The 26,156-nt window shown below is 37.5% G+C and overlaps 3 protein-coding genes and 2 pseudogenes across 6 annotated transcripts; all 5 read left to right on the top strand.

The window, feature by feature from the left end:
• LOC103938595 (acyl-coenzyme A thioesterase 13) lies at positions 1–3,836 on the top strand. 4 transcript variants are annotated; one of them, XR_007250954.1, is made up of 5 exons: positions 1–357; positions 1,007–1,147; positions 1,687–1,858; positions 2,121–2,204; positions 3,422–3,836. XR_007250954.1 is itself a non-coding variant. In XM_048564516.1 (4 exons), the coding sequence occupies exons 1-3, from the start codon at positions 121–123 to the stop codon at positions 1,828–1,830; spliced, it is 522 nt and encodes a 173-aa protein (XP_048420473.1). In that variant the 5' UTR covers positions 1–120; the 3' UTR covers positions 1,831–1,858; positions 2,121–2,489. The 4 variants fall into 4 exon arrangements, 2 of the variants coding, with proteins under 2 accessions (XP_048420473.1, XP_009346893.2); XR_007250955.1 differs by having other exon boundaries at positions 3,429–3,836; XM_048564516.1 differs by lacking the exon at positions 3,422–3,836 and having other exon boundaries at positions 2,121–2,489.
• Positions 3,837–7,501: 3,665 nt separating this feature from the next.
• Positions 7,502–10,691, top strand: LOC103929844 (annotated as a pseudogene).
• A 1,215-nt stretch (positions 10,692–11,906) lies between these two features.
• On the top strand, positions 11,907–16,060 carry LOC103929806 (annotated as a pseudogene).
• A 1,326-nt stretch (positions 16,061–17,386) lies between these two features.
• On the top strand, positions 17,387–19,244 carry LOC103938597 (acyl-coenzyme A thioesterase 13). The gene is made up of 3 exons (XM_009348620.3): positions 17,387–17,660; positions 18,573–18,713; positions 18,981–19,244. Exons 1-3 carry the CDS (start codon positions 17,439–17,441, stop codon positions 19,125–19,127), a joined length of 510 nt encoding a protein of 169 aa, XP_009346895.2. The 5' UTR covers positions 17,387–17,438; the 3' UTR covers positions 19,128–19,244.
• A 2,942-nt stretch (positions 19,245–22,186) lies between these two features.
• On the top strand, positions 22,187–25,885 carry LOC103938599 (probable anion transporter 4, chloroplastic). Its single transcript, XM_009348622.3, has 9 exons — positions 22,187–22,698; positions 23,215–23,441; positions 23,583–23,949; positions 24,160–24,204; positions 24,289–24,435; positions 24,766–24,903; positions 25,011–25,044; positions 25,151–25,330; positions 25,541–25,885. The coding sequence occupies exons 1-9, from the start codon at positions 22,267–22,269 to the stop codon at positions 25,549–25,551; spliced, it is 1,581 nt and encodes a 526-aa protein (XP_009346897.2). The 5' UTR covers positions 22,187–22,266; the 3' UTR covers positions 25,552–25,885.
• Positions 25,886–26,156: the final 271 nt, after the last annotated feature.

The raw sequence follows: 26,156 nt of genomic DNA on the forward strand, positions 1-26,156 counted from the left end.
ATTTACCCCTGCAGAATCGGTTTTGTTCAATTACGCGGAAGCACTTTGGTTCCCTGCCCGTAGTTCGGACATTTGTGGGGTTTTCAACGTTCTTCTTCGTTGTTCCAGTCTTCCAGAGAGATGAGAGAAGAGAGTTTGGCTCCGAAATTGGAGGATGCAAAGAAGTATCTCGAGGTGACGCAGGACGAGTCAGAGGCCGTGTCGCGACTCGTTTTTCCAAGCGACAGGAGTATATACGATCATTTCGTTGAGTCAGGCATCCGAGTCGACCGAGTCCAACCCGGATTCGTCGTCTGCACTTTCAAAGTCCCTCCCCGCCTCACCGTGAGTCTTCCCACCGCTCACCCACTTTTCCTCGTATAATTTCTGGAATTAGCTTCCGTTTTTATTTATTAAAATCCTAATATCTAATCTATGCTAGGTTAGGATTTGAATCCATCAGTAATTTGGATTAATTAAGAGCACAAAAAGTAAAATTAGGTTTTGTAGCGAAAAAATATACAAAATTAGGGTCAATAACTTCCAATTGAACTTGTAGCTTTACAACAATGACAGGGCCTTAATCCCACTATGTCAGGTTGGCGGTATTAATCTTAGAACTGCGCTCTGTTTTGCCCCAAGTCTACCTTTAGCTCAAGTACGCCATATATTTTCTTATAGTCTCTTTCTAAGTCTTCGTAGGATAGAGGAAGTTTTGGAATGTGAGGCATTACCAATTGGCAATAGGAGGGAGTGTCCCATTGATTTTAAACTATTAGCCAAGGTTCCCTTGCACGATGTGGGATTCAGACTCTCGAGTGGAGGATCTTGAGTATTTAAGAATCAAGCTTTTATCTTGAATTGTCAAATTCACAGGTGGATTTGATTGATATAGAAACCTTTGATTCTTTTCCTAACAGCTCAAATTTTTTTAGTGGGAGATTTGATGCAATTAGTATTGGTGATATTTATTGAAAACGCGAGTTGCTTGTGAGTAATTTTGGAAATGTGTTTCTATTGTTTGCAGGATAGAGCTGGAAATCTGGCTAATGGTGCAATTGCAACCCTTGTTGATATGGTTGGTGCCTCTACTGTTTTTGTTCCACATATCCCTATGAACGTTTCAGTGGATATGTCCATCTCGTACATGGCAAATGCAAAGCTTAATGTAAGCAAAGCTTTCACTAAGTCTTAAATCCCCTTTTTTTTGTTTCAGATTTATGTTCTCCATGGCAACCTCTGAATTGGCCATACATGTCCACATTCAATCTAGCATCTTGCAAATGTATGAACTTGTGTGCTGGAAAACCCATTATAGGTCTGGTTTCGATGGATTGGAATTATTTCCCTTCGTATTTTGATTTTCGGAATTTGGTTACTGTAATGGATAGTTGTGTCTCTCTATTTTTCTCAAGGTCATAGGTTTAACTCTCATGAATATGAGTTTGATCTACCGTGAGTTTTTTTTGTCAAAAGGAAAGAATGATTATCATTTCTAAACAATCTTTTAGGATCATTTCCATGCACATTTGGCTATGTTCTTATGTTTCTAATATTGGGATTTTTCCTACTCGTCGTGTGCTGGTGTTATATGATTCTCGTTTGGATAATTCTTGCTTGAACATCTTTTCTCTGTATCGTTTGATTTTATCAGATTGTTCGAAGAGAGCTATAGCATCTGATCCCTTTCGATCTCTCAAATTGCAGGATGAGTTAGAGATCACCTCAAAACGGTTAGGACAAAGAGGACGTTATTCTGGAACCTATGTACTTCTAAGAAACAAAGCATCTGGGGAGATTATTGCTGAAGGTCGACATTCGTTGTTTCGTTCATCTTCCAGCAAACTCTGAGTCCTTTCCACATATACAAGTATAAACGGTATGCGTGAAGAGCACTATCCATTTATGGTTGGTTTCTTCTTGTAACTATTTTTTAAAATAATCAGAATGTTAGAAGGACGTAACCAAATTGATTATTGGCCCATATTCTTCCCTCTTGTAATACACACAAGATATGATTTATATGTAAGAAATTAAGGCCGATTAAGATCGATTAGTAGTTAGCGCGGCTGTTATTCTTCTATCTGCTTCGTTCATTTCGAAAAGTTATAGGAATTCTTATGTAGAATTCAATTATGCAGGCGAGGAAGTGTTAAATTTCACTACATGGTGCATGGAAGTAAAAGGCTGCTTCTATGAATGAAATTTTCATATCACACACTACTGTGAGTTTTCTACTTGAAGAATGTTTATGCATGCGTCCAACAGATAAAATTATGACAACGGGGAACTCCGATGAAGATTGTAGTTTGGGAAATGAGCGGTGAAAGATTAACTATAAGTAATTGAACAGTTGACTTAAATCGAAACAAAGAAAGTTTGTTAAAAAGTCGACTCGGGTCACTTAGTACTACAGTTTAATGGTATTCATCTTCATTTGTAAGTGAAAGATTTTAAGTTTGATTCTCGCCAAATTTGAACCATGTTATTGTAACTTATTATGAGGCTAAGCCTACTCACTGCTTTATAGTGTAGATAATATTGTTTGTTCAAAAAATAAAGAAAAGAAATCGGACTCTAGTAGGCTAGACTACTGAAGATAGACTTGTATTCATTTATTAATACTATACAACTCATCCTTTAGAACATCTATAAAGGAGATGTCAAAAGTCCACATCAGTAGTAATAGTAAAAAAAAAAAAATATTAGTGTTTTTCAACTGAAATGTCGGTTCGTATGGGGCATGACGTGAATTAACAACAAAGGTGGTTGCTGTCAAACTTGACAGCAACTTCAAATCCATTTTTAATTGATTAATAGAAGCTTTTTATTTCTTTCTTTTGTTCTAAAAATATTTATTACCATTGTAAAAAGTAAAAAACATGATAAATAATAATTTAATTTGACATATCGAGTGAAAATCAAAACTAAAAAAATAACATCAAAGTGCCACATAGGCTTCAATTTAAATTTTATGTTTAAAATTTGACATCTCATTAAAAATGCTCTTAACTGTCAATCATTTCATTATGCTTTATCTATATTATAATGGAAAAATTAATAACATCACATGTTTGTGTAACCGTCAATCACCAAAGAAGCCCAAAGAGCCAATACAAATAGTTTCGCAACCTTATAAAAAGCCCAATAATACAATAAAGCTAGTTGGTTAGGTATTGCGGTACTTTGAAAGAAAAAAAATTCTTCTGCTGTGATATGAGAAAAAAATATTCCTTTATATTTTTAGCATTTTTTTCACCTAAAATTGTGAAAAAAAAAAAAGTTGAAGCTGAATGTATACCAAATAAAAAAAAGCTTTTATAGTCATATTTTTCAGAATCATCTCAGTATCAAACCAAGACTAAATTAGGTCGTTGCTCTTGACATTTTAACGGTTAAGTCGTGCTGAGTTGTTTATTCTTTATTGATCAATCGGATGAAGGTTATAGGTTCAGGGAAGTTCTGATGGAGAAGGCGAAGAGGTCTCTGGGGCTGAACTCGGACGCGTCAGAGACCGTGTCGTGAGTCGCCATCCCTGCTCTCCAAATCGGAAAGTCCAGCTTCTACAATTTCTTCGCTGTAAGAGGTATCCGAGTCGACCGAGTCGACCCCGGTCTCGTCGTTTGCACTTTCAAGGTCCCTCCCCGCCTTATCGTCATTCAACTAATCTATATGTTTCGCTTTTGTTATTTAAATATTTGTTGAATTTAATTATTAATTAACTTGGATTTTTTTAATTTTATTTATCGATTAAATTAGTAGATTGTTTAAGGTTTTTATAGTACTTCAGGAAATTTCAGATGTAGACTCTAAGCCTAACTAGTTTTACTTTCATGAAAAGCATTATCCTATGGCTACTCATATGACTGAACCACCACGGGGTGTCCAAAGTGATTAAAGCAAATTTCAGGTCTATATTTCATACGGTTGGTCCTGAGTTTGATTCTTGGATATGGTGAATCAGTGATGGTGGCTAGAAGAGGCTAAAATACATATGTAAGTTTTCCCGACCCTCAAAAGAGTAGAATATCATGACATCGTCATCAGCTGGTCCTTTTTTCAAAAAAATAAAAAAATAAAAATAAAGGGCCTACTCGTAAGATTGAAGTCTCTTCGCATAATATTTTAACATTTTGTTTTTTAATTTTTAGCTAGAAATCAAAAGTTCTTTTAATATGATTGAAAGTACTTTTGATGAAAATGTTTTTGAAACCAATTCTTACTAAAATTCTAAGTAGATCATGAGAAAACACTTAGGGGGCGTTTGTTGCGCTGGACTATCTCGGACTGGATTAGCTTCAAGGACTAAGCTGGACTGGTTTAGACTAGACTAAACTGGACTAACTTAGTGAAGCGTTTGGTGCAGTATTGGACTAAGATGCTGGATAATAACAAATTATAATGTTATATTATTTAATATATAAATTATTAATATTTTATTATGATCTTATCTTTTTCTTCATTTTTTCCTACCATTTCCTCGTTAAATTGGATGAAGTTAGCACCGCCAGAAAATTCATCACCATCCCTGGACTGAGATCTTAGCTTTGAATGCTCGAATCTGTCATGGATTTGAAGAAGCCCAAACAGGCCGAGACTTCCAGGCCATTTTCCAGCCACATTCGATCATATTTTGGCCTCGATTCAGGTAAAATCGTAATCTTGTCACTCCCAGCTTCAATTTGGTATATTTTGTATGAAAGTTGGTTGTGAAATGGATCTGAAAGAGAGTCGGAAAGTTAATGATTGATTTAGGTGACCGGAGATGACGAGGAGTCTGTCGAGAGTGGTCGTTGAGCATGACGAGGACAAGAAAGAGAAGATAGTCTTAGCTAGTTCCATGGTTATTGGGGGGTCTCGCTAAGACCTCTTAGTGAAGGGTTTTGTCCAGGCTAGTCCCCTTTAGTCTCATTAATGTTAGTCCCAGCATGGAACAAACATAGTATTGGACTAATAGCTAATCCAGTCCAGTCCAATCCAACTTAGTGAGGGCAAACAAACGCGCCCTTAAAGGGCTACATATGTAGTGATTGTTCCAAAAGCACTTAAATTGCTTTCGGAATTCAAAATCAATTTCATCAAAAGTGCTTTCAATCTTTTTAAAAGCACTTCCAAACGAATCTTAAAAAGATTTAGTTTCATGTGAGAGATTTTGAATGTTCTTCTTAATAATTTGTTTCCAGGATAGAGATGGAAATTTGGCAAATGGTACAAATGCAAACCTCGTTGACATAGTTGGTGGTTCCTTAGCTTATGGTGCAATTCCAAGTCTCCCTATGGGCTATGAATGTTTCTGTCGACATTTCCATCTTTTATGTGTCAACTGCCAAGCTTCATGTAAGCCAAATCTTTCCACTCCGATCCTCTTCTTCTTGATGAATATGTGCTACGATTTCGCTTGGTATTTTCCAATCTCTTTAGTCAACTAGGAGGAAATTTGAACTTTGAACATCTTCTGACGGTAGAAAAAGAGATCGAAGTAGCATGAGATTAAGAGCTGATTGGTTAACACACAGATGATCATTGTATCGTTCCAATCTTAATCATTGGATGTCCCGAAGAGACCTCTAAGGCCATCTCCAACCGAACCGGCCAAAGGGCCATAGGCTAGAAAATAGCCGGTTTTGACACGAAAACCTTCTCCAATCGAGGACTAAGCCAAAAGGCTTGTGGGCTCCACCCGGCCAAAAATTGGAGAACCAGCCAGCCAGCTAGCCCTATAGCCTAGCCCAAACACTTGCTACCTAACATCATGCTGACGACATGTTACTGTTGGATTTGACTTTTTTTTTTTAGACGAAATTTAAAAAAAAAAAATCTAATTTTTTTTCCTATAAATACCTAAGTCATTTCTCACATTATTTTCATTATTCCATACTATATTACCTCATTTTATTTCAATTCTTCACCAATTTTTCACATCATTTTCATTATATAAAAATAAGAAATCCGGAAGCTTATTAATTTAGTGACAAGTGGCACTCAAAATATGTCTGAAAATCTTATTTTAATATGGTAGTTTAATTCAATTAACCGTATTAATTCAATTAAAATAATAAATTACTGAGGGGGCTAAAAAATAGCCCCCTTGGGTTGGATATGGGTTTTTTGTCAAACGCTATGTTTTGGCCTATGATCTTTTGGTCTCCTCGGTTGGAGATGGTATAAACTATGGTATCTCACTGTTCATTAAAAAATAATTTATTGCTAAGCTATAGGGCTAAACATGGCTCCTTGGCTCTCTTTCGGTTGGAGATTACCTAACATTTTGATGTCAAATTACAGCATGAGCCAGAGATAACAAGGATTTTAGGAAGAAAAGAAAGTTACTGTGGAACAATAGTAATTTTCAAAAATAAATCAACGAGAAAGATAATAGTTGAAGGGCGACATTCATTGTTTCGTTTAAATGCTGGTCTCGTTCCCAAACTCTAATCAGTCATTCCCACATTCATTTATATGAAAGGATCCCTAGAGGTCACATCTCTATTAAAAAAATTATATAAATATGGTATGAAAAATATGATAAAAGTATCATTTTTGTATTTAGTTCAAAAAGTTCACTCTTTTGTCCGTTCAAAGATTTCATAGTTATTCTTGTCATAAAAAAAAAAAAAAAGGTCATAAACAAGATGGAAATGATTTCATTTACGCGCGTCATGCACTTACGTACATGTTCTAACATTTGTTTTGCCATGGAATAGAACATATTGTTGATATGCATTTGATATTGAACAAAATGTACAAACATGTAACTTACATTTTCGACAATATTAACGTGCATCTATAATTTTTTAAAGAACAAACATACTGCTTAGAGAATGTTTATCTGGTTAGTATTCAAGCACTGCTGTTGCTGTCGCCAAACATAAGAATTTCTCACGAGACCTCAAAAGCAAAACAATGATGGGCTATGGCACATGGACGAGTTCACAATTATCCCAATCTAATGGTCATTTGCATCATTTCTTTAATAATGGCACTTAATATTTATTTTCAGAATATAATTTAAATTAGTTAAATAAAGAACACAGAATATACCCTGCTGGAACTTGAATCCTCCGCCCATCTCCACCCACTCCTCCTTTTCCCACCCATTCCTGCATCGAGAAAGATTGTCTGTCCTCCTGTTTGGGTGTCATTCTCATCCCCTTCTATTTTGTTTGATCACGATTAAGCCACGTCAACATTTTATATTGATTTTTTTATAAAGATAATAAGACAAAAAATAATAGGAATATAAATTATTGACGTGTTTTAACTATGACCGCACAAATAGGAGGGATGAGAAACACACCCAAACAGGAGGGTAGACAATTTGCCTCCTTCCTGCCTTTCCCATCATCTCTTCAATGTTTATTCTTGGTGTACTTGGCCACCATCCCCATCACCGGAATTGGCATCAACCCAGCTAGGAGTCTTGGGGCTGCCATCATTTCCTATACGCGTCCTCTTCGACATCGTAGAAGTTCTCAAGATCGGTGTAATTGTCGTCATCGTCGTTGTAGTGGTCTGGAACTGAATGGTGTGGCGCGGCGGTGTTGTGATTTGTGGGTTCCTCGAGGAAGTTGAGGCCCTCGTGGTCGTCGTAGATAGGAAGCGAGTCGCCATTCAAGGTGGGGATCGGGGGCCGAGGAGGGGGACATTCCGCATTCCTCAAGTTTTTTGTTTTTGTTTTTATTTAACTAATTTTTGTTAAACAAAAGATTTTTTAGGCAAAAATGGTTATTGATATTTGCATAATTCATCATTTTGATTTTTAAGATTTGAAATCAATATAAGTGGTTATTGAGATTGTCTATCATCAATCATTTTGATCATTCCGTGAATAACTATATTAAATAAAGATTAAAATGACAAAATTACCCTCAATTTAATAAACAATATGTCAAAATGATTTGACAAAAATTGATGGTATTTTTATAATTTTATCCTTATTTAATGGAGATTTTTCAAAGAATGATCGAAATAATTGATGATGAACAAACTCATGACCAATTATATCAATTTTAAATCTCAAAAATCAAAATAAATAATTATGCAAATCTAAAGAATTATTTTGAATAAAAAACTAAACAATGTTTAGCGGGAGATGTGATATCATGTGATTGCAGGGAACACCAGCTCACTGTTCGCGATATGTGATATCATTGGATTGCAGGGGAACACCAGCTCACCAACAGTATAGAAAAAATAAATTCTCGCACTCTTTCAAGCCAGCCTTTGGTCTTTACATTCCAAGTTTTCAACGCCGGAGCGAGTCGTGACTCGTGAGAAAAGGATCCGAATGAACAAGGTAATACTAATATGGGGAGGGCGAAGAGGTTTCTGGGGCTGACTCGGGACAAGCCAGAGGCCGTGTAGGGACTCGCGGTTCCAGAACAGGCAGCCGGCGCGGGAAAGAGCTTCTATGACGCTTTCGCTGTTGCGGGAATCCGAGTCGACCGAGTCGAACCCGGACTCGTCGTCTGTTATTTCAAGGTCCCTCCCCGCCTCACCGTAAGTCATCTAATTAATTCACTTCCCTCCTTGTTTGGTTACAATTGCATGTAAGTTTTGTATTGCATTTCTTGAAATTTGGATTAGTAAAACCATCATCAAACGCCGAATTAGCTTGAATTGTTGGTAATTTAAGCTGTATTTTATTTCTTTTCAGTTGTTATGTGAATCAAATCCCGGAAATGTCAAATTCGCAACCAATTTAATCTCCACTTGCTTAGTGTAAATATATGGTTTATATATATATATATAAAGTCTAAGAATCTATAAGAAACCTATTAGTATTTGACAATTTGTTGTGAGGAATCACAACAATGGGTCCCACACACACAAGTCACTATTGCCGATATTCCCCCCATTTTAGCTATTGAAAGAAACAATTATGAGGTGCTACCAAAAGACCTCGGCAATATGTGTGTGGTACCATTGTTTATAAAGCACATACTCATCTCACGAGTTGATGTGGGACTCTCAATCTCAAATCTAAGCCACCAAAACCAACAATCTCTACCTTGGCTTGATTCGAGCCATCTCTAAATTCACGTCTCATGATCCAAATGCAAATAGAGCTCCACCTTGACTACATGCAACAAATTCCAAATGAGATATCCAACTTCAAATATTGTGACAGTCACCAATTCAAGCATTGCCTGGGGCTTGATACCAATTGTTGTGCGAAAGCACACCAACGGGTCTTAGACACATGAGTTGATATTGCGATATTTCTTCCACTTCAGCCACCCGGAGAAATGGTGTATAGGGTTTTACCAAAAAACCTCGACAATATGTGTGGTACCATTGTTTATGAAGCACTAGATGCTCATCTCACTAGCCGATCTGGGATTCTCAATTTGGCTCAAACCTAAGTCACCAAACCCAACAGTGTTCTCACAATGGAGTTGAATTTTGTGCTTTCAACATCTTAGGACTATCACACTTAATGGTCACAAATTAGAAAGCGCTACGTTTGAGGGGACGTGTTGAGGGTATTTCACAATGAGGATGGAAGTTTCATATACCACTTTTGTATTGCCTATTTGAAACATAATATGTATAAGCGTATCTCCACCCGAAATAGGATTGAGCATGCCATAGAGTCCCATTACTTGAACCAGGTTCCTAGTATAACCATATTGAACTTCTTAGCCCTCTCAACCAAACGGTTTTAAGTTTTATGTTGGACACTTGAGTACAATTGGTGTGTTTTATTATGTCAAAAAATTTTAGTTTTAGTTCTTGTTTGTGTTTGCAGGATAGAAGTGGAAACTTGGCAAATGGTGCAATTGCAAACCTTGTCGATCTTGTTGGAAGTTCTCTGGAATTTGGCGAGGGACTCCTTAGTGTTTCAATCGACATGTCTATCTCGTATTTCTCTACAGCGAAGATTAATGTAAGCATAGCCTTCCCCTCAAATCCCTGTTTCCGTATGAAATTCCATTCAGTCCAGCATCCTTAACGGACTTTCTGGGCGAATTTCCGTCCCCTAGTACGACGTATATGCATCGCCAGTATTAATCAAAGCTGTACTGGTAGAAAGTTTGTTTGTTGCAAATGATCTCTCTTCAATTTTCTGTTTCTAGTGTTGGGATTTACCTTGTCATGCTCGCTTCACCTCTCGTTCGAATTTTCTCGGATGTTCCCGAAATGACTCTTATCAGGCGATACTTTTCCTTTCATGTCAAATTGCAGGACGAGCTAGAGATCACCTCAAAAAGAATAGGAAGAAGAGGAGGTTATAAGGGAACGGTGGTAGTTTTGAGAAACAAAACAACGGGGGAGATTATTGCCGAAGGTCGACATTCGTTGCTCCGTTCACGTCGTTCTGGCAAACTCTGAGTTTCAACCTCCCTCCCCTTGAAAATTCGATGGCGATGGTCTTGAGGTACGACAACAAACAACTAGGCACAAGTTCTGGTGGATTCCACGTACGCTCTTTACATTTATGTAACATTCGCCGTTCTGAACCATAATTTAAAGAACGAATGAAATTAGAATTGTTTTAAAAGCTGTATTTTGGTATCATATTATGTAGCTTATGCATGAACACGTCTTACTTCCAAGATAAGATCTTTGAGATTAGTTTATCTCTGAAGAGCCTCCGCTAGCAATTCCGAGTAATAGCGATCACAAAGAAGTGAAGAACCAACTTCAATTGCTTGAGAGTATTAAAAGACGGTAGAGGACCAGCCTTCATAAGAGATACAAGTATTACAACGACGACAACAACAAAGCTTAATCCCATTAAGTGAAGTATGTTGCATGAATTCTAGAACACTACTGCACCTGGTTTTGCATCAAGTCTTCCATCGACTGGTGATAATTTCACATGTGACACCCCCATTAATTCTCTAGCTTCTACCCTTCACTTTCACTTCTTTCATTCTGACCTTATCAAGGGGCTTGAGTATGATCGATGACAAATCCAACTTTCAAATCTACTGTCGCTGACTTCCGATCAAAGCTCACGTCTACTCGATGGCAATTTATAGTGTCCTTCTCCGACGTAAGGGAGGATTAGAACAAAAACTAGGGAGGGAGAAAGAGGTAGAAAGACATAGGATTGAGGGGAAGGCAGAAGAGATGGGTGGGAGTGGGTGCGGAGGTCGGAGACTCCGGCAGAAAATCGGAGTTCAATTTTTTCAATTAAATTTTTTTGTTTTTATTTAATTTATTTTCTTTACGGGATATGTTCGATTCTTGCAAAAAGCGAATCTGAACCACATTACTGATAACTTATTGTAAAACTAAGCCTGGCATCTTCCGGCTAGCGTAAATAATGGCATAAGATAGTATATAGTGTTGTGTTTGGCTCATATAATTATGAGTTGGCAACAATTTTGTAATTGTAACTTTATGAATGCTTGGCTTTCGGTTGTGGAAGTCTTGTTTCAAGAGAAGACATGGTGACTGACACAAGCAAAGTTGGAAGCAAGCAAATCTTGACTTTGTCTTTGCTTGCATTCAATTGTGCATATTTTATTTTCTATGCATTAAATGGCAATGAAGAAAAGGTTGTACTGTATAGGCTAGGTATAAAAAAGGGTGTTGCTGTGTGAACTTAAGATTTTCTTGGTCTTGGTTGTTGGCATAATTGTCGTGCATGACTATAAGTGAAGGAAATAGTTATGCATTGAGGGGGCATCCGGAGGAGAACACGAAGGAGAGAAAATAGATAGTGAGAGTGAGAAACTCTTTGGGGGTAGAGTGAGGTTCTTGAGAAAATTCTGTGAGTGTACAAGGGATTGGGGTTTGAGTTATGTTGATTTAACTCAAGTGTATCTTATACTAGTTATTCTTATAGTGAAGAGCAATATCTCTCTGAGAACGTATGTAGGATTTTACTGAACCTCGTAATTCTTTCGATGTCTTTATTTCTTGTATTTTAAACTGTTCAACTATGGATTTGTACTTTGGTGAGATAATCTGAATTTGGTTTTGCCCTGACCGGCCAAAGCACAACATACAGGCCATGTCACTGTATCAGTTATCCATTCCCTGAAAAAAATTTCCCCATACGTACGTACATACTTTTTCCAGTGAGCAAGGTCCTTGCTGTTTAAATTCGAACCAGGCCTGAGCGAGTCGTGACTCGTTGTTATGTTCCTTGTAATTGTGATTGTTGTGATCACAAGTGTCAGGATAAAATTGTACGGAATTTTTGGCGTTTTATTACAATAGTACTAAGCATAAGGAGTCAATTGAATAGACTTTGTTCTTTAGTGCTGAGCTAGCATAGAGGTTGTTAAATTCCACACGTTTGTGGTGGCAAAAGGCATAGAGAATATTAATCAGAAATTACTTTCCTGTTTGATTCCTTCTTCCTCTTCCTCCCTTCTCGCCATTCTTCCATTAACGCAGGTCAAGGTCGAACCACATTGTTGGGGTATTAACACTCGTGAGAGATGGATCCGAATCAACAAGGTAATAGTAATATGGAGGGGGCGAAGAGGTTTCTGGGGCTGACTCCGGTCGAGTCAGACGCCGTGTCGCGACTCGTGGTTCCAGAACGGGCAGCCGGCGCGAGAAAGTGCTTCTACGACGCTTTCGCTGTCGCGGGAATCCGAGTCGACCGAGTCGAACCCGGACTCGTCGTCTGTTCTTTCAAGGTCCCTCCTCGCCTCACCGTAAGTCATCTAATTAGTTCACTTCCCTCCTCGTTTTGTTATATTTGCATGTAAGTTTTGTATTGCATTTCTTGAAATTTAAAATCATCATCAAAAAAAGAAAAAAAATTCATCATCAAAAGCCAAATTAACTTGAAATGTTGGTAATTTAAGCTGTATTTTAATTCTTTTTAGTTGTTACGTGAGTCGGATCTCGGGAATGTTAAGTTCGCAACCAAACATTTTTGAGTTTATGTACAATTGGTGTGTTTTGATATGTCAAAGGGAATCCTATCCGGATCCATTTTGTAAGGATCATAAGTATTCTCACGTCTTAGTTATTCATCGTGTATTGTACAGTCAGAAATTATTTAATTTTTTTTGTTTAAAATTAAATATAAATAGTATTTGACGAAAACTGACCGCACGATATATGATAAATGGTCCACAAAATAGATCCGGAGAGGATTCCTTTCCATGTCGAAGTTTTAGTTTTAGTTCCTAATTTGGAACAAGGGTCCTCTCCAGATCCTCTTTGTGGGATCCAAGGATCAATCAATTTTGTCTGTTCATCGTATATTGCGCGGTCAGTTTCGTTAGGCACTATTTATATTCAATTTAAAATTTAAAATGATTTTTAACCTCACGATGTACGATAAACGAACAAAATTAATTGATCATCTAGATCTCTACAAAAAGGATCAAGAGAGGATCCTTGTTCCCTAATTTGAGTGGGGTTGTCCTTTGGCCTTTTCACGTGGATGATGCCTAGTAGAAAAAATGGAAGACTAACAAACGGAAAATTAACAACGGAAGAATTAAAAATGGTCAGGGGTAAAATTGAAAATTCATTAGGTACTTCTGGTTGGTCCATGTTTATTGGACTGATTTAGGTTAGGTTTTGTCCTAATCATTGAATAACATTATTACATAATTTTTTGTTAAAATTTAAAATTTTGAAATCCTTAGACCATCTCTAAAAGAGATGTCAAATTTTAAACATACAATTTAAATTAAAAACAACTTATGTGGTACTTTGATATCTTTTAAAGTTTTGTTCTGCCATTGATATGTTAAATTAAAGGGTAAAGTACAAAAAACTACTTCAACTATTGATGTTACGACACTTTCATACCTCATCTTTTAAAGTTGATAATGTCATACCTCATCTTTAGAATTAGTGTCAATGTTATACATTCCGTTAGCTTGGCCGTTTATTTCTCAGTTAAATATTTATTTCTCAGTTAAATATTGACGTGGCTTGATCCGGACCCATTTTTTATTAAAAAATTATTAAAATATTATTCAAAACTACAAAAAAAATCATTAAATAATTTTTAAATATTAAAATAATAAAGAAAAGTAAAAAATTAAAATTAAAAATTAAAAAAAAAAAAAAAAAAAAACCCTCACGTCCCCTTTCCCCACCCCCCCCCCCCGGTCTCTCTCTTCTCCCCCATCTTCATCTTCTTCCCCTTCCTGCAATCTAGAAAAAAAAAAGGGAAAAAAAAAAAAAAACCAATTTATCTTCCTTCCCCCCTCGCGATTTTCCCCGACCCCCCTTCCTTTCTTCCCCCATCCCATCTTCCCTAAACCCGCACCCACCCACCCTCTTCCCTCCACACCTATTCCCCCCATTTTGTCCGCGGCCAAGTTCTCGACCTTCGAAATCGGCCTGGCGAGGGTTTCCCGATTCCACCTCAACAAGATCTGGGTTTTTTTTTTTTTTTTGGGTTGCAGGTAGTGGGTGCGAGGTTGGGGGCAGAGGGTGGGTGCAGGAAGAAGGGGTGGGGAATGGGGAAGACAAATTGGTTTTTTTTTTTTTTGTTCCTCTTCTTTTTTCTAGGTTGCAGTTGTAGGAAGGGAGAAGAAGAGAGAGAGAAGGGGGGAAGGGGATGAACTAAGTGTTGGTTTTTTTTATTTATTTTATTTAGCTTTTCTTTATTATTTTAATATTTAAAAAATATTAAATGATTTTTTTAGTTTTTAATAATTTTTTAATAGAAAATGGGCCCCGGATCAAGCCACGTCGGTATTTAACTGAGAAATTCACGCCAAGCTAACGGAAGGTATAACATTGGCACAAATTCGTAAGATGAGGTATGACATTGTCAATTTTAAAAGATGAGGTATGAAAGTGTCGTGACACCAATAGTTAGGTAGTTTTTTGTACTTTATCCTAAATTAAATTATTATTTTATTATTTTACAAAATAAATTATTAAACTAATTAAATTTTAATAAATGACATTTAAAGTTTAGTCAGTAATCCGTTCACCTTCCTTAATTGAAGAAAAAAAAAAGTAGGCGATAATTGCATTGGTCAACTCAACATTGATTATAATAAATGATTAAACTAATTAAAAATTAATAAAATACATTTAATAATTAATAAAAAAAATTAAAGTTGATAGCAACCTCTTTTGCTACCAATCCATGTCATTGCCACATAATATTTGACATTTCCTTTGGATAGTTTTCCTTTTAGTAGTTAAATAAAGAACACAGAACTTACCAACTTGAGTCCTCCGCCCATCCCCACCCTTTCCCATCATCTCTTCATGTTTTTTTCTTGGTGCACTTGACCACCATCCCCATAACCGGAATTGGCATCAAACCAGCTAGGAATCTTGGGGCTGCCATCATCTCCTAACCGTAAGTCATCTAATTGTGTTTGCAGGATAGAAGTGGAAAGTTGGCAAATGGTGCAATTGCAAACCTTGTCGATCTTGTTGGAATTTCTCTAGAATTTGGCGAGGGACTCGGTAGTGTTTCAACCGACATATCTATCTCGTATCTCTCTGCGGCGAAGATTGGTGTAAGCATGGCCTCCCCCTCAAATCCCTGTTTTCGTATGAAATTTCATTCAGTTCAGTATCCTTAACGGACTTTGTGACATATGTGTATCGCCAGTATCGGTCAAAGTTGTACTAGTAGAAAGTTTGTTGGAAATGTCATGCGCGCTTTGTATTCGATCTGCATTTGAGCATTTCTAGCCACATATAACACACGTCTCGTTCGAATTTTCTCGGATGTCTCGAAAGGACTCTTATCATGCGATACTTTTTTCTTTCATGTCAAATTGCAGGACGAGCTAGAGATCACCTGAAAAAGATTAGGAAGAAGAGGAGGTTATACGAGAATAGTGATAGTTTTGAGAAACAAAACAACAGGGGAGATTACTGCCGAAGGTCGACATTCGTTGCTCCGTTCAAGTCGTGCTAGCAAACTCTGAGTTTCAACCTCCGCCCCCTTGAATACTCCTATGGCGACGGTCTTGACGTGTGACAACAAACAACTAGGCACAAGTTCTGGTGAATTCCACGGAGGCTCTGTACATTTATGGTCTCATTCGCCGTGCTGAACCATAAGTTAAAGAACGAATGAAATGAGTATTGTCGTAAAAACTTTATATTGGTATCATATTATGTAATTTATGTATGAACAAAACTTACTTCTAAGAAAAGATCTTTGAGATTAGCTGATCTCTGAAGAACCTCCGCTAGCAATTCCGAATAATAGCGATCACAAAGAAGTGAAGAACCAACTTCAATTGCTTGAGCGTATTAAAAGACGGCAGAGGACCAGCCATCATAAGAGATACAAGTATTACGACGATGATGATGACAATAACAAAGCTTAATCCCATTAAGTGGGGTATGCTATATGAATTATAGAACACCACTGGCTTGGTTTTGCACCAAGTCTTCTGTTAACTCCAAGTATTTCATGTTTTTTCTTAAAGTCTTTTTCCACCCCTTATGTCATAATCCTCTGTCTCACAATCGTATTCTAACCGAAACATCTATAGGTCTTCGTTTCTGATGTCAACTTACTTAGGCGAGGGAGGACCTTTAGATTCCAAAACTTCTTGTCAAAGGTTAAGCTTCACATTTACTCCTCATACATTTCCTCTATCAATATATCATTTACGAAAAACATACACCAAGGGATATTATCTTGAATGTGTCATGTTAACTCATCCATTACCAATACAAAAAGATAAGGACTTAAAGCTGAACATTGGTATAACCCTATGATTATGGGCCCTCATGAGTTCTTACTGCAGTCCTTAGTTCATCATGCATATCATTTATTGCTCGAATATATGCGTTTGGTATTCTTTTCTTTAGAATCCTCTAAAAAATTTCTCTTAAAATCCTATTATACGCTTTTTCTAAGTATTTATTTAACATAAATCCATACAGAAATTAAACTTTTCTTTGCGCACGTGAGACTATTTCAACTCAAAAATTGCAGAAATGAACAAGGGTACTTACCTCAAAACAATGGGCCAAAAGAGACAGATATGTCACATTGCGAACTTGTGGCAGGAGCGCCACCGTTCTTCTTCAATGCAGGGGTCTAGAAAGTTCTCTCTTTAACTCGTTCGAAGAGTTCATAGTTATTAATGTACAAACGGAAATGATTTCATTTACGCATTTCGTACGCTTACGTACATGGTTTAGCATTTGTTCAACCATGGAACATAACATATTATTGATGTGCCTTTGATATTAAACAGAACGTACAAACATGTAACGTACATTTTCGACAATATCAAAGCGCGTCTATTCTTTATTAAAAAATATACATAATGCTCAGAAAATATTTATTTGGTTAGTATTCGAGCGCTGCTACTACCGTCTCCGCCGGACTTGAGAATTTCTTAGGATACTTCAAAAGCAAAACAATGATGGGCTGTGGCCCATGTACGAGTTCACAATTATCCAAATCCAATGGAAACCCACAGGCCCGTTGTTGCTCTTACGTAATACGTACCTACTTCTTCGAGCCATAATGGTCTTTTGCTCTTTACATTCCAACCATGCCCGGAGCGAGTCGCGACCTGTGAGAGATGGATCCGAATGAACGAGGTAGTACTAATATGGAGAGGGCGAAGATGTTCCTGGGGCTGACGCCGGACGAGTCAGAGGCCGTGTCGCGACTCGCTGTTCCTGAACGGCAAGCCGGCGAGGGAAAGAGCTTCTTCGACGCTTTCGCCCTTGCGGGAATCCGAGTCGTCCGAGTCGAACCCGGACTCGTCGTCTGTTCTTTCAAGGTCCCTCCCCGCCTCACTGTAAGTCATCTAATTTACTCGCTTCCGTCCTCGTTTGGTTACGATTGCAAGTAAATTTTGGTTTACATTTCTTGAAATTTGGATTAGCAAAATCATCATCAAAAGCCAAATTAGCTTGAAATGTAGGTAATTTAAGCTGTATTTTAACTGTTTTTAGTTGTTAATTTTATATGAATTTTCTTGATTCTTTCAACATTTGCACTGGTACGATCATTTCTCCTTACAATTTAGGGGCAAATTTACAATTTAACCTATGCTTACTTTTATTTATTTAATCAATTTAATTTAAGAATCCATAAGTCACTTATTACTATGCATTATTGGCATTCGTGTTCACTTGTAGGTGAGAATTCTTAGGTTCGAATACCTCTCAGAAATGTCCAGTTCACAACCAATTTATTCCCCTCTCTTCTTAATGTAAATATATCGTTTTTATAAAAAATAAAATAAAAAATCTAAAAATTTATAAGAAGCCTATTAGTGTTCTCACAATGGAGTTGAATTTCAATTAATTTTGGATTGGATGATTTAATTTAATCATATGATATCAGAGCTAGGTTATTCTTGTGTCACACTTAACGGCCATAAATTAGAAGGCGCTACGTGTCAAGGGTATTTCACCATGAGGATGGAAGTTTCATATGCTACTTTTGCGTTGCCTATGTGATATGATTACGTGTTAATCATTCTAGTTGGGAACTAAGATACGTTTAAGAGCCTCTAATTGCTTGTTGAAAGGTAATTTGTGTAAGCGTATCTCCACCCGAAATAGGATTGAGCATGCCATAGAGTCACATTACTTGAACCAAGTTCCTAGTATAACCATATTGAACTTCTTAGACCCTCTCAACCAAACAGTTTTGAGTTTTGATATGTCAAATTTTTAGTTTTTGTTCTCAATTGTGTTTGCAGGATAGAAGTGGAAACTTGGCAAATGGTGCAATTGCAAACCTTGTCGATGTCGTTGGAATTTCTTTAGAATATGGCGAGGGACTCCCTATGATTGTTACAATCGACATGTCTATCTCGTATCTTTCTACAGCGAAGATTGATGTAAGCAAAGCCTTCCCCTCAAATCCTTTTTTCCGTATGAAATTTCAGTCAGTTCAGCACCCTTAATCGACTTTCTTGGCGAATTTCCGCCCCTATTGTGTAGAAGTGTCACCGGTATTGTTGCAAATGATCTCTTTTGGCATAAAACTTTGTTTTGCAATTTCTGTTTCTATAACAATTGATCTCTCTGTCTCGTCCTAATTTTATCGGATGTTCCTGAAATGACTTATAGCATGCGATATTTCTTTCTTTCATGTCAAATTGCAGGACGAGCTCGAGATCACCTCAAAAAGATTAGGAAAAAGAGGAGGTTATACCGGAACGGTTGTAGTTTTGAGAAACAAAACAACAGGGGAGATTATTGCCGAAGGTCGACTTTCGATGTTCCGTGCACTTGGTTCTAGCAAACTCTGAGTTTTAATCTCAATAGGGTTCCTTTCCTTTGAAACATATTGTATTTACCATTCATGTTTGGCCATCTAATGACTTGTATTGATTCCAAATCTTCTAATGCTATCGTTCTTAAGCAAATACTCTGCAAGTTCCATCTCAACCTCCCGCTCCTTGAATTCTTGGACGGCGATAGTCTTGAGGTGCGACAGCAAACAACTTTTCTTTGTGCACGCGATACATTTCGACTCAAAAGGAAATGAATAAGAGTATGCTTGTACTTGCCTCAAAACAATGTGCCAAATGAGAGATGAAACATTTCAAACTTGTGCCAGAAGCGCCATTACGCGGGAAAGGGCAGGTCGTTGCATCAATGCAGCGGGCTATTTGACACAACGTCCAGCTTAATATCAAGGTTTTCAAGCTTAGGGCATCAATAATAGATGGACGAGTTCCTAAACTAAGTAAAGTTTCTTGCTTGTTGGGTTCCAAACCTCCCACGTATATGGGTCAGTCTCCTATCCTTGCCGATATTGTGATTTACTATATCCATGTGAATTATGTCCTCTATCTCTATGAAGGAATTGTTCAATTATTATTCACTAATAAATAATAGGTGAATCACTGGTGCAGAGTCAAAAAGTTATTCTGACCCAACACCATTGATAAAACAATCCAATAAATCCAATTATAACAAGTTCTTATACGATTTCTAGTATAATTAGAAAATATTATTATTTAGTGTTCGTAGACCTACTTAAGCAGTTATGGTAGTTACAGTTCTTCGCTCTACCTTTGAAATGCATTCTCCACAACGTTTTAGATTCGTCGTGTGTGCTAAAATCGCTTGATTCGCTGAAATCGTTGCCATCTCTAAGATCCAGATCGAAGAATGACAATGACGACTGTTCTTCCCGGTTGTTCCTTGTGACGAAAGGAGTACAAGGCTCGAAAGCACTTTTTCACTCTTTCATATACTAGGGGATTTCACTTGGAAAATAAAATGTTCTATGCTAATGGATTCGGGTCCATAACCATGGGCTCTATCAACAGACAAACTTATGCGCAACGATTTCAATTTAGGTGCGGAAATTATGAAGTTTAAACCTTCGTGAGCGCTGATATCTCCGTCAATACTCAAGCCTTCAAGTACAGAGCAGCATGAAAAAAGCGTGGAGTAAGAGAAAAGCACACAATCAACAGATGTCGTAAAAGGATAAGAGCCATAGCGACCTTTCTCTGTAGTTAAAATCTTCAAGTTCGCTCAAGTCTAAACAGGTAACAAAAGTCCATAGGTTCTTCCATCTTTTAGACAAAACGGCGGTCCTCGCAACATATTTTGTTCGAAGGATTGAAAGGATGGGACAAGGGACTACATGCGGTAAGAGCATCTCCATTGAGAGTTTTCAAAGCTGTCCTTATAGATGTATGCCCTTATATATAAGGACTGTGGGACTTCCAATGGGAAGGAGCAGCTGTCCCTATAGTATAGAAACTCGCTCAAAAATCTCCACATATAAGGACTCCATAGGAACTCTTGAGTGGAGCCCAATGTTGATTTTGAGTGGGACAGAAGCCCTCGCCCAATCCAGGCTTTTTCTTTTTTTTTTTCTTATATAATTATGTTCTTATTGTTTGGATCAATGATTTTTTAATCTTTTAATCCCTGCTAAACTATAAGAACCATCCATTGAGGATAATATTTATTTAGAGACCTGAAAGTTCATTTGACGTAGTCTTTAAAAATGTTGGTGGGAGTTTTTATTTAAAGAATATAATCAAAGATGCTCTAAGCCTTAACCTAACCTAACCACTGATTGATGCTTTGACGTGGAACCATGGGCGGATTCATATAGGGACCCGGGAGGTCTCGGACCCTCTCGAAGCCCTGAAGAAACATTTGTGATCGACCTTCGGGATCCTCCAACAATTTGGGCAGGTGCAGCGAAGCCTCCATGGATGTGCATGCAGCAATGCTTACAACAAAGAAGAAGAGGTTTCTAATTTTTGTTTTAATCCTCCAAATCGTCACAACCTCTCAACTTTAAACTCAAGTTACCCCAGTCCCTAGCACCATTTACCGTTCCACCACCTCTAGCTGCCTAAATTTATTTCTTCCAAATTCATTTAAGTTTTTTCAATCCTAGACTCTAGTCTCAACTCCCATTGTAATATATATGTTACATTAACAAATTTCATCTTTGTAAAGTCATTAATTGATGCGTTATGTTGCTGAGGAGAATTTGTTGGTTTTGTTACCTTTGAGATTAATCTTGATTATTATTATTTTATTTTTTTTAAAAGCGGGACAACTAGTGGCAAACCACGGTTATCCACCCTTTCTGGGGGCCTAGAAGACTCACAATGGCATTTCAGCTTTCTCCTAACCACAGTCAAGCGGACTTACCAGCTTGGAGCCTCAAACCCGAAACCTCGTTGTTTTTTCTATTTTGAGAGTCAAAATCCGCGTCCTTACCATTGAGCCACTTGATGTGGTTAATTAATTTTGATTATTCAATGAACCAAATTCAATAAAAAAAATAGTGCTATGGAACTAAACTAGTCTAATATTTTTTTTTTGAACTTTTATTTTGGGACTCCCGATCTTGAAATTCTAGATCCATCACTGCATGGAACCCTTTTGTACCCTCATCCTTTATTAACATAAAAATCTAATCATGTGATCCACAACTAGTTGACGCATCTAGCATCGCCCAAACCCAAAATGTAGACAATGAAATGGAATCCGGATCCATTCATCGTACTGTGCAATAAGAAATCATTTGATTTTTTTATTTAAAATTAAACACAAATAATATCTAATAAAAACTGATTGCACAATGTACGATAAACAGTTAAACATTGAAGATTCTTATAATCCTCCTAAGGTGGATTTAGAGAGGATTCTCTTCCAATAAAAGGTAGTGAAAAATCATTTCAGTACCTAACTCCCGCAATAATTACCGGTTTACAAAAATTAATGATTTGATAATATAGATTTCCACTTCAGCCCTCAAACTTTCTCCGAATTTACAGACCCGCTCTAAACATTTTTTGCAGAACAGGAGGGCAGTCCACGTAATTTTGGCACTATCAAAATACGCGATTTCCGTCGTCACTCTCACTGGCGACTGGGACTTTCTCCGCCACTGCGCACTTGACCATGGCCTCCGCAATCCGAACTTCTTATCTTGATCTCTCCCCAGACCGAAACGTTACGAAACCCGAATCGAAGTTCACGATCCCTCCGCGTTTCGTCGACTCGCGGAACCGAAACAACCGATTCCAAGACGTTTCGTCGGTGAGCTCGCTCCAGAGAATTCGACTGCGGCATGACTCGGCCGTGCTCCGCTCCGTTGTCCCTCACCGAGTTAGGGTTCCTTCTAACGACGCTCAGTTCGGTTCGTTTTCGGAGGAGAACGAAGTTCAGGCGCCGAGTTTCGCCGAGTTTATCACTTCGGAGCGGGTCAAAGTTGTGGCGATGCTCGCTTTGGCGCTGGCTCTCTGTAATGCGGACCGTGTCGTGATGTCGGTGGCAATTGTGCCGTTATCGCTCTCTAATGGCTGGAGCCGCTCGTTTGCTGGTATTGTTCAGGTAGTTATCTCCTCATTTCTCCTTTTTAAATTTAATTTAATTTAATTTTTTATTGAAATGATTTTATTTGAATTTATGAAGTATATGAGCATAAAAAGTTTTGAATTTAATGCCTTCAGCTGAGGGACTGGTCCAAATCACCGAAGAATTGAACTTGAATCAAATAATTGGTGATTTGAATATTGAGAAGCTGTTTAAATATGTAGATGTTGAATCAATGGACTCGATTTATTCTCATGATCTTATTATGACTACGGAAAGTAATTTCCACACTTATTTTCTCCCCTTGCACACCCATGTTTATTTATGCATGCGGACTGAATAAATCAAAACGAGAATCAAGAGACATAATAAACAGGGTGTGCAAAAGGAGAAAATGGGCATGCTGAAAATGATTTCTTTATTATTTTTAAACTAAAACTGTTGAAATCATGGGTTTTCAACAAAATCGATCTAGAAATTGTTTTTGGTGATAGTAGGGAAGCTGAAATACTCATTTGAAAAAATGCTTGGCAGTCATCTTTCCTTTGGGGATACATGGTATCTCCCATAGCTGGAGGGACACTTGTGGACTATTATGGTGGTAAGGTAGTCATGGCATGGGGGGTTGCTTTGTGGTCTTTAGCTACCTTTCTTACACCGTGGGCTGCAGAAACTTCTCTATGGGCTCTCCTTGCTATGCGAGCTCTCCTTGGAATTGCAGAAGGAGTGGCTCTTCCGTGCATGAACAACATGGTAGCAAGGTGACGGTGCTCTCTAAACTTCGTTTTTTGATTTATCAATCGCATTAAAGTCAATTTAATGATGTGCTTCTAGACGCACGGGTTCTTTTTCAGTTAAATTGTTGGTTGAGCTTTGATCAAGGTGTGAACTTTGTGTTTCAGGTGGTTTCCTCCAACAGAACGAGCCAGAGCTGTTGGACTTGCAATGGCTGGGTTTCAGCTTGGAAGTGCAGTAGGACTCATGCTTTCTCCAATCCTTATGTCACAAGGTGGTGTTTTTGGACCATTTGTGATTTTTGGTTTATCTGGATTTCTTTGGGTTTTGGTGTGGTTATCTGCAACATCAAGTACTCCTAACCGAAATCCTCAAATATCAAAATATGAATTGGATTACATATCGAACAAGGGGCAGAAGTCCTTTTTGGTGGAGAATAAACCTAAGACAGCCAAAGTGATCCCTCCTTTCAGGCGCTTGCTCTCTAAAATGCCAACCTGGTCCATAATAGTTGCGAATGCCATGCACAGCTGGGTAATGCATATACATCTCATGTCAGGTTATTTTACTCTGAGAATCATGTTGTTAGTGACCTTAAAATGTGTTGAATATAACATCATCTAATTGGGGACAAAATTCCAATAGATAGTTCTTGTGAATTCATATTTGCTTTGTATCCTTGTATGGAAATTATATAAGCTTGCACGGACTCATTATTTTTGTTTCCTTTTTCAAATTTTGCAGGGTTTTTTCATTATTCTTTCCTGGATGCCCATTTACTTCAACTCTGTAAGGCCTAATATTTAACTGTATTTTCTTTTTTCGCTTTCTATTGTGAGGGTTGTGTAGCTTATGCTTGACTCTCTACTCCAGGTGTACCACGTTGACCTCAGACAAGCAGCTTGGTTTAGTGCTGTTCCATGGAGTGTCATGGCGGTCATGGGATATGTTGGTGGTTTGTGGTCAGACATATTGATACGAAATGGTACAAGTGTCACTTTGACTCGAAAGATCATGCAGGTATGTCAAGGAAATGCGGTCTATGTACTAGTTTTTGACTGTAACGAGTCATTAAACTTAAAGATGGATAATCCGTTCTCACTTCAAATATGGATAGAATGATCAATAAAATAGATGGGAAGGAAACTTCTATATTTTGAGCTTATTTGCAGAAGGTTATACTTGTAATCTTGAAGTTTAGTATTATCACATGTTTCTCATCACCGGGGACTGTTAAATTTCTAGTCAAAGTAGATCTTTGTTCAAGAAAAATTTTATATCCTATAATTTCATATATGAATTGAATTTCTAGTCATCTTATTGAATGTGAATATTGTTCCTTCTCTGCAGTCAATCGGTTTCGTTGGCCCTGGGATAGCTCTTGTGGGTTTAGTTACAGCAAAAAGTCCAGCAGTCGCATCTGCTTGGCTTACTTTAGCAGTTGGGCTGAAATCTTTTAGTCACTCTGGTTTTCTTGTAAATCTCCAGGTTGGCACAGTGAATGTTGTTAAAGTCAACTCTTTGTTAGTAGTTAGTACCCAGAATTGATACTTTATTTGTTTGGTGTGACTTAATTATTATGTTTCTTTAACCAGGAGATCGCTCCACAGTACTCTGGTGTTTTACATGGTATGTAAAAGTAGAATTCAGTTTATTAATTTTCCAAAGCTTAGTGAAATATACAAACTTGTTTATTTGGTAAAATTTGATATTATCCCGTTATTTGTTGTGTTAGGAATTTCAAATACCGCGGGAACATTTGCTGCTATTTTGGGAACAGTTGGAGCTGGTTTCTTTGTTGAACTCGTGGGTTCTTTCCAAGGATTTCTATTGCTCACATCAATCTTATATATTCTTTCTGCCCTTTTCTACAACGTCTTTTCTACTGGAGAGAGAGTAAATTTTGATGAACCTAGTAAGTATCACTTGTTATTGCTTCTTCAAACTTGATTTTCCGTCCAAGCCCCCTCTCCGCTTTTAAACTTCCATTAGGAATTACGGAGATTTGACTTAATGACCAATTCGTTGCTTTGTTATACCGTTTAAACATTACATGGTTTTATACTCCTAATGGGTTGACAGTTTTATATCCCTAATGGCATGTGGATTGACTTTTGCTTGACAGTTCATGAATGATATTTTAAGGCTGCTGGTGAAGCATCAATTGATGATGATGAGACGATGCGTTTTCAACTGTAACTAATGGAGCTGTCTTATGGAATTGGACAGTTTGTTGGAAAGCGACTTGACGAATGGTACAGATCGTTTGAAGTCATCCGTTGTATCGATAAATAACCTTTTTGTTCATTGTATGAATCCAAAGTGTGTACAGTGGATTTTCTAGTAGTGTTCCTCCTCCTCATGCATCAGTAGTTTGTTTCAGGTGCATATGGGGATTCTGGTTACCAAATTTTGTAAAAGATATGTATAAATATGTTCCGGAGGTATGATGCCGGATTCTTTCCTCTTACTTCCTCATTGATTGGTTTCGGTTAATATCTACACATGCATGAACGACTGATGATAGCATTTTTTTTCGAGTGATAGCCAAATGCAAATCAATATCGTTATTTTAGATATATCAAGTAAAAAGTTGAAGTCACAAGCGCATGTTGAAAATGAACACTAAAAATGAAGATTTGAGCAAAAGAAAATGATTTACACAATCCCACCTTTTGCATTCATCCATCTGTGTATGTTTCTTAATTATTTCTTATTTTATTCAATCAAATGGTTAGAAA

The sequence above is a fragment of a genome, unplaced genomic scaffold (genome assembly GCF_019419815.1).
Source record: "Pyrus x bretschneideri cultivar Hongxiangsu unplaced genomic scaffold, Pyrus_bretschneideri_v1 Contig39, whole genome shotgun sequence".
In the NCBI taxonomy this organism is placed as follows: Eukaryota; Viridiplantae; Streptophyta; class Magnoliopsida; order Rosales; family Rosaceae; genus Pyrus; species Pyrus x bretschneideri.

What these genes read in the sequence shown, in the direction of transcription:
- LOC103938599 (XM_009348622.3), top strand. Translation starts at nt 22,267, where the DNA reads ATGGCCTCCGCAATCCGAACTTCTTATCTTGATCTCTCCCCAGACCGA. An exon ending in CGAATGCCATGCACAGCTGG is followed by an intron (nt 23,950 to 24,159) that starts GTAATGCATATA and finishes CAAATTTTGCAG; the next exon opens with GGTTTTTTCATTATTCTTTC. An exon ending in GTTTTCTTGTAAATCTCCAG is followed by an intron (nt 24,904 to 25,010) that starts GTTGGCACAGTG and finishes TTCTTTAACCAG; the next exon opens with GAGATCGCTCCACAGTACTC.
- LOC103938597 (XM_009348620.3), top strand. Translation starts at nt 17,439, where the DNA reads ATGGATCCGAATGAACGAGGTAGTACTAATATGGAGAGGGCGAAGATG. An exon ending in AGGTCCCTCCCCGCCTCACT is followed by an intron (nt 17,661 to 18,572) that starts GTAAGTCATCTA and finishes TTGTGTTTGCAG; the next exon opens with GATAGAAGTGGAAACTTGGC. An exon ending in TTTCTACAGCGAAGATTGAT is followed by an intron (nt 18,714 to 18,980) that starts GTAAGCAAAGCC and finishes GTCAAATTGCAG; the next exon opens with GACGAGCTCGAGATCACCTC.
- LOC103938595 (XM_048564516.1), top strand. Translation starts at nt 121, where the DNA reads ATGAGAGAAGAGAGTTTGGCTCCGAAATTGGAGGATGCAAAGAAGTAT. An exon ending in CCGCTCACCCACTTTTCCTC is followed by an intron (nt 358 to 1,006) that starts GTATAATTTCTG and finishes TATTGTTTGCAG; the next exon opens with GATAGAGCTGGAAATCTGGC. An exon ending in TGGCAAATGCAAAGCTTAAT is followed by an intron (nt 1,148 to 1,686) that starts GTAAGCAAAGCT and finishes CTCAAATTGCAG; the next exon opens with GATGAGTTAGAGATCACCTC.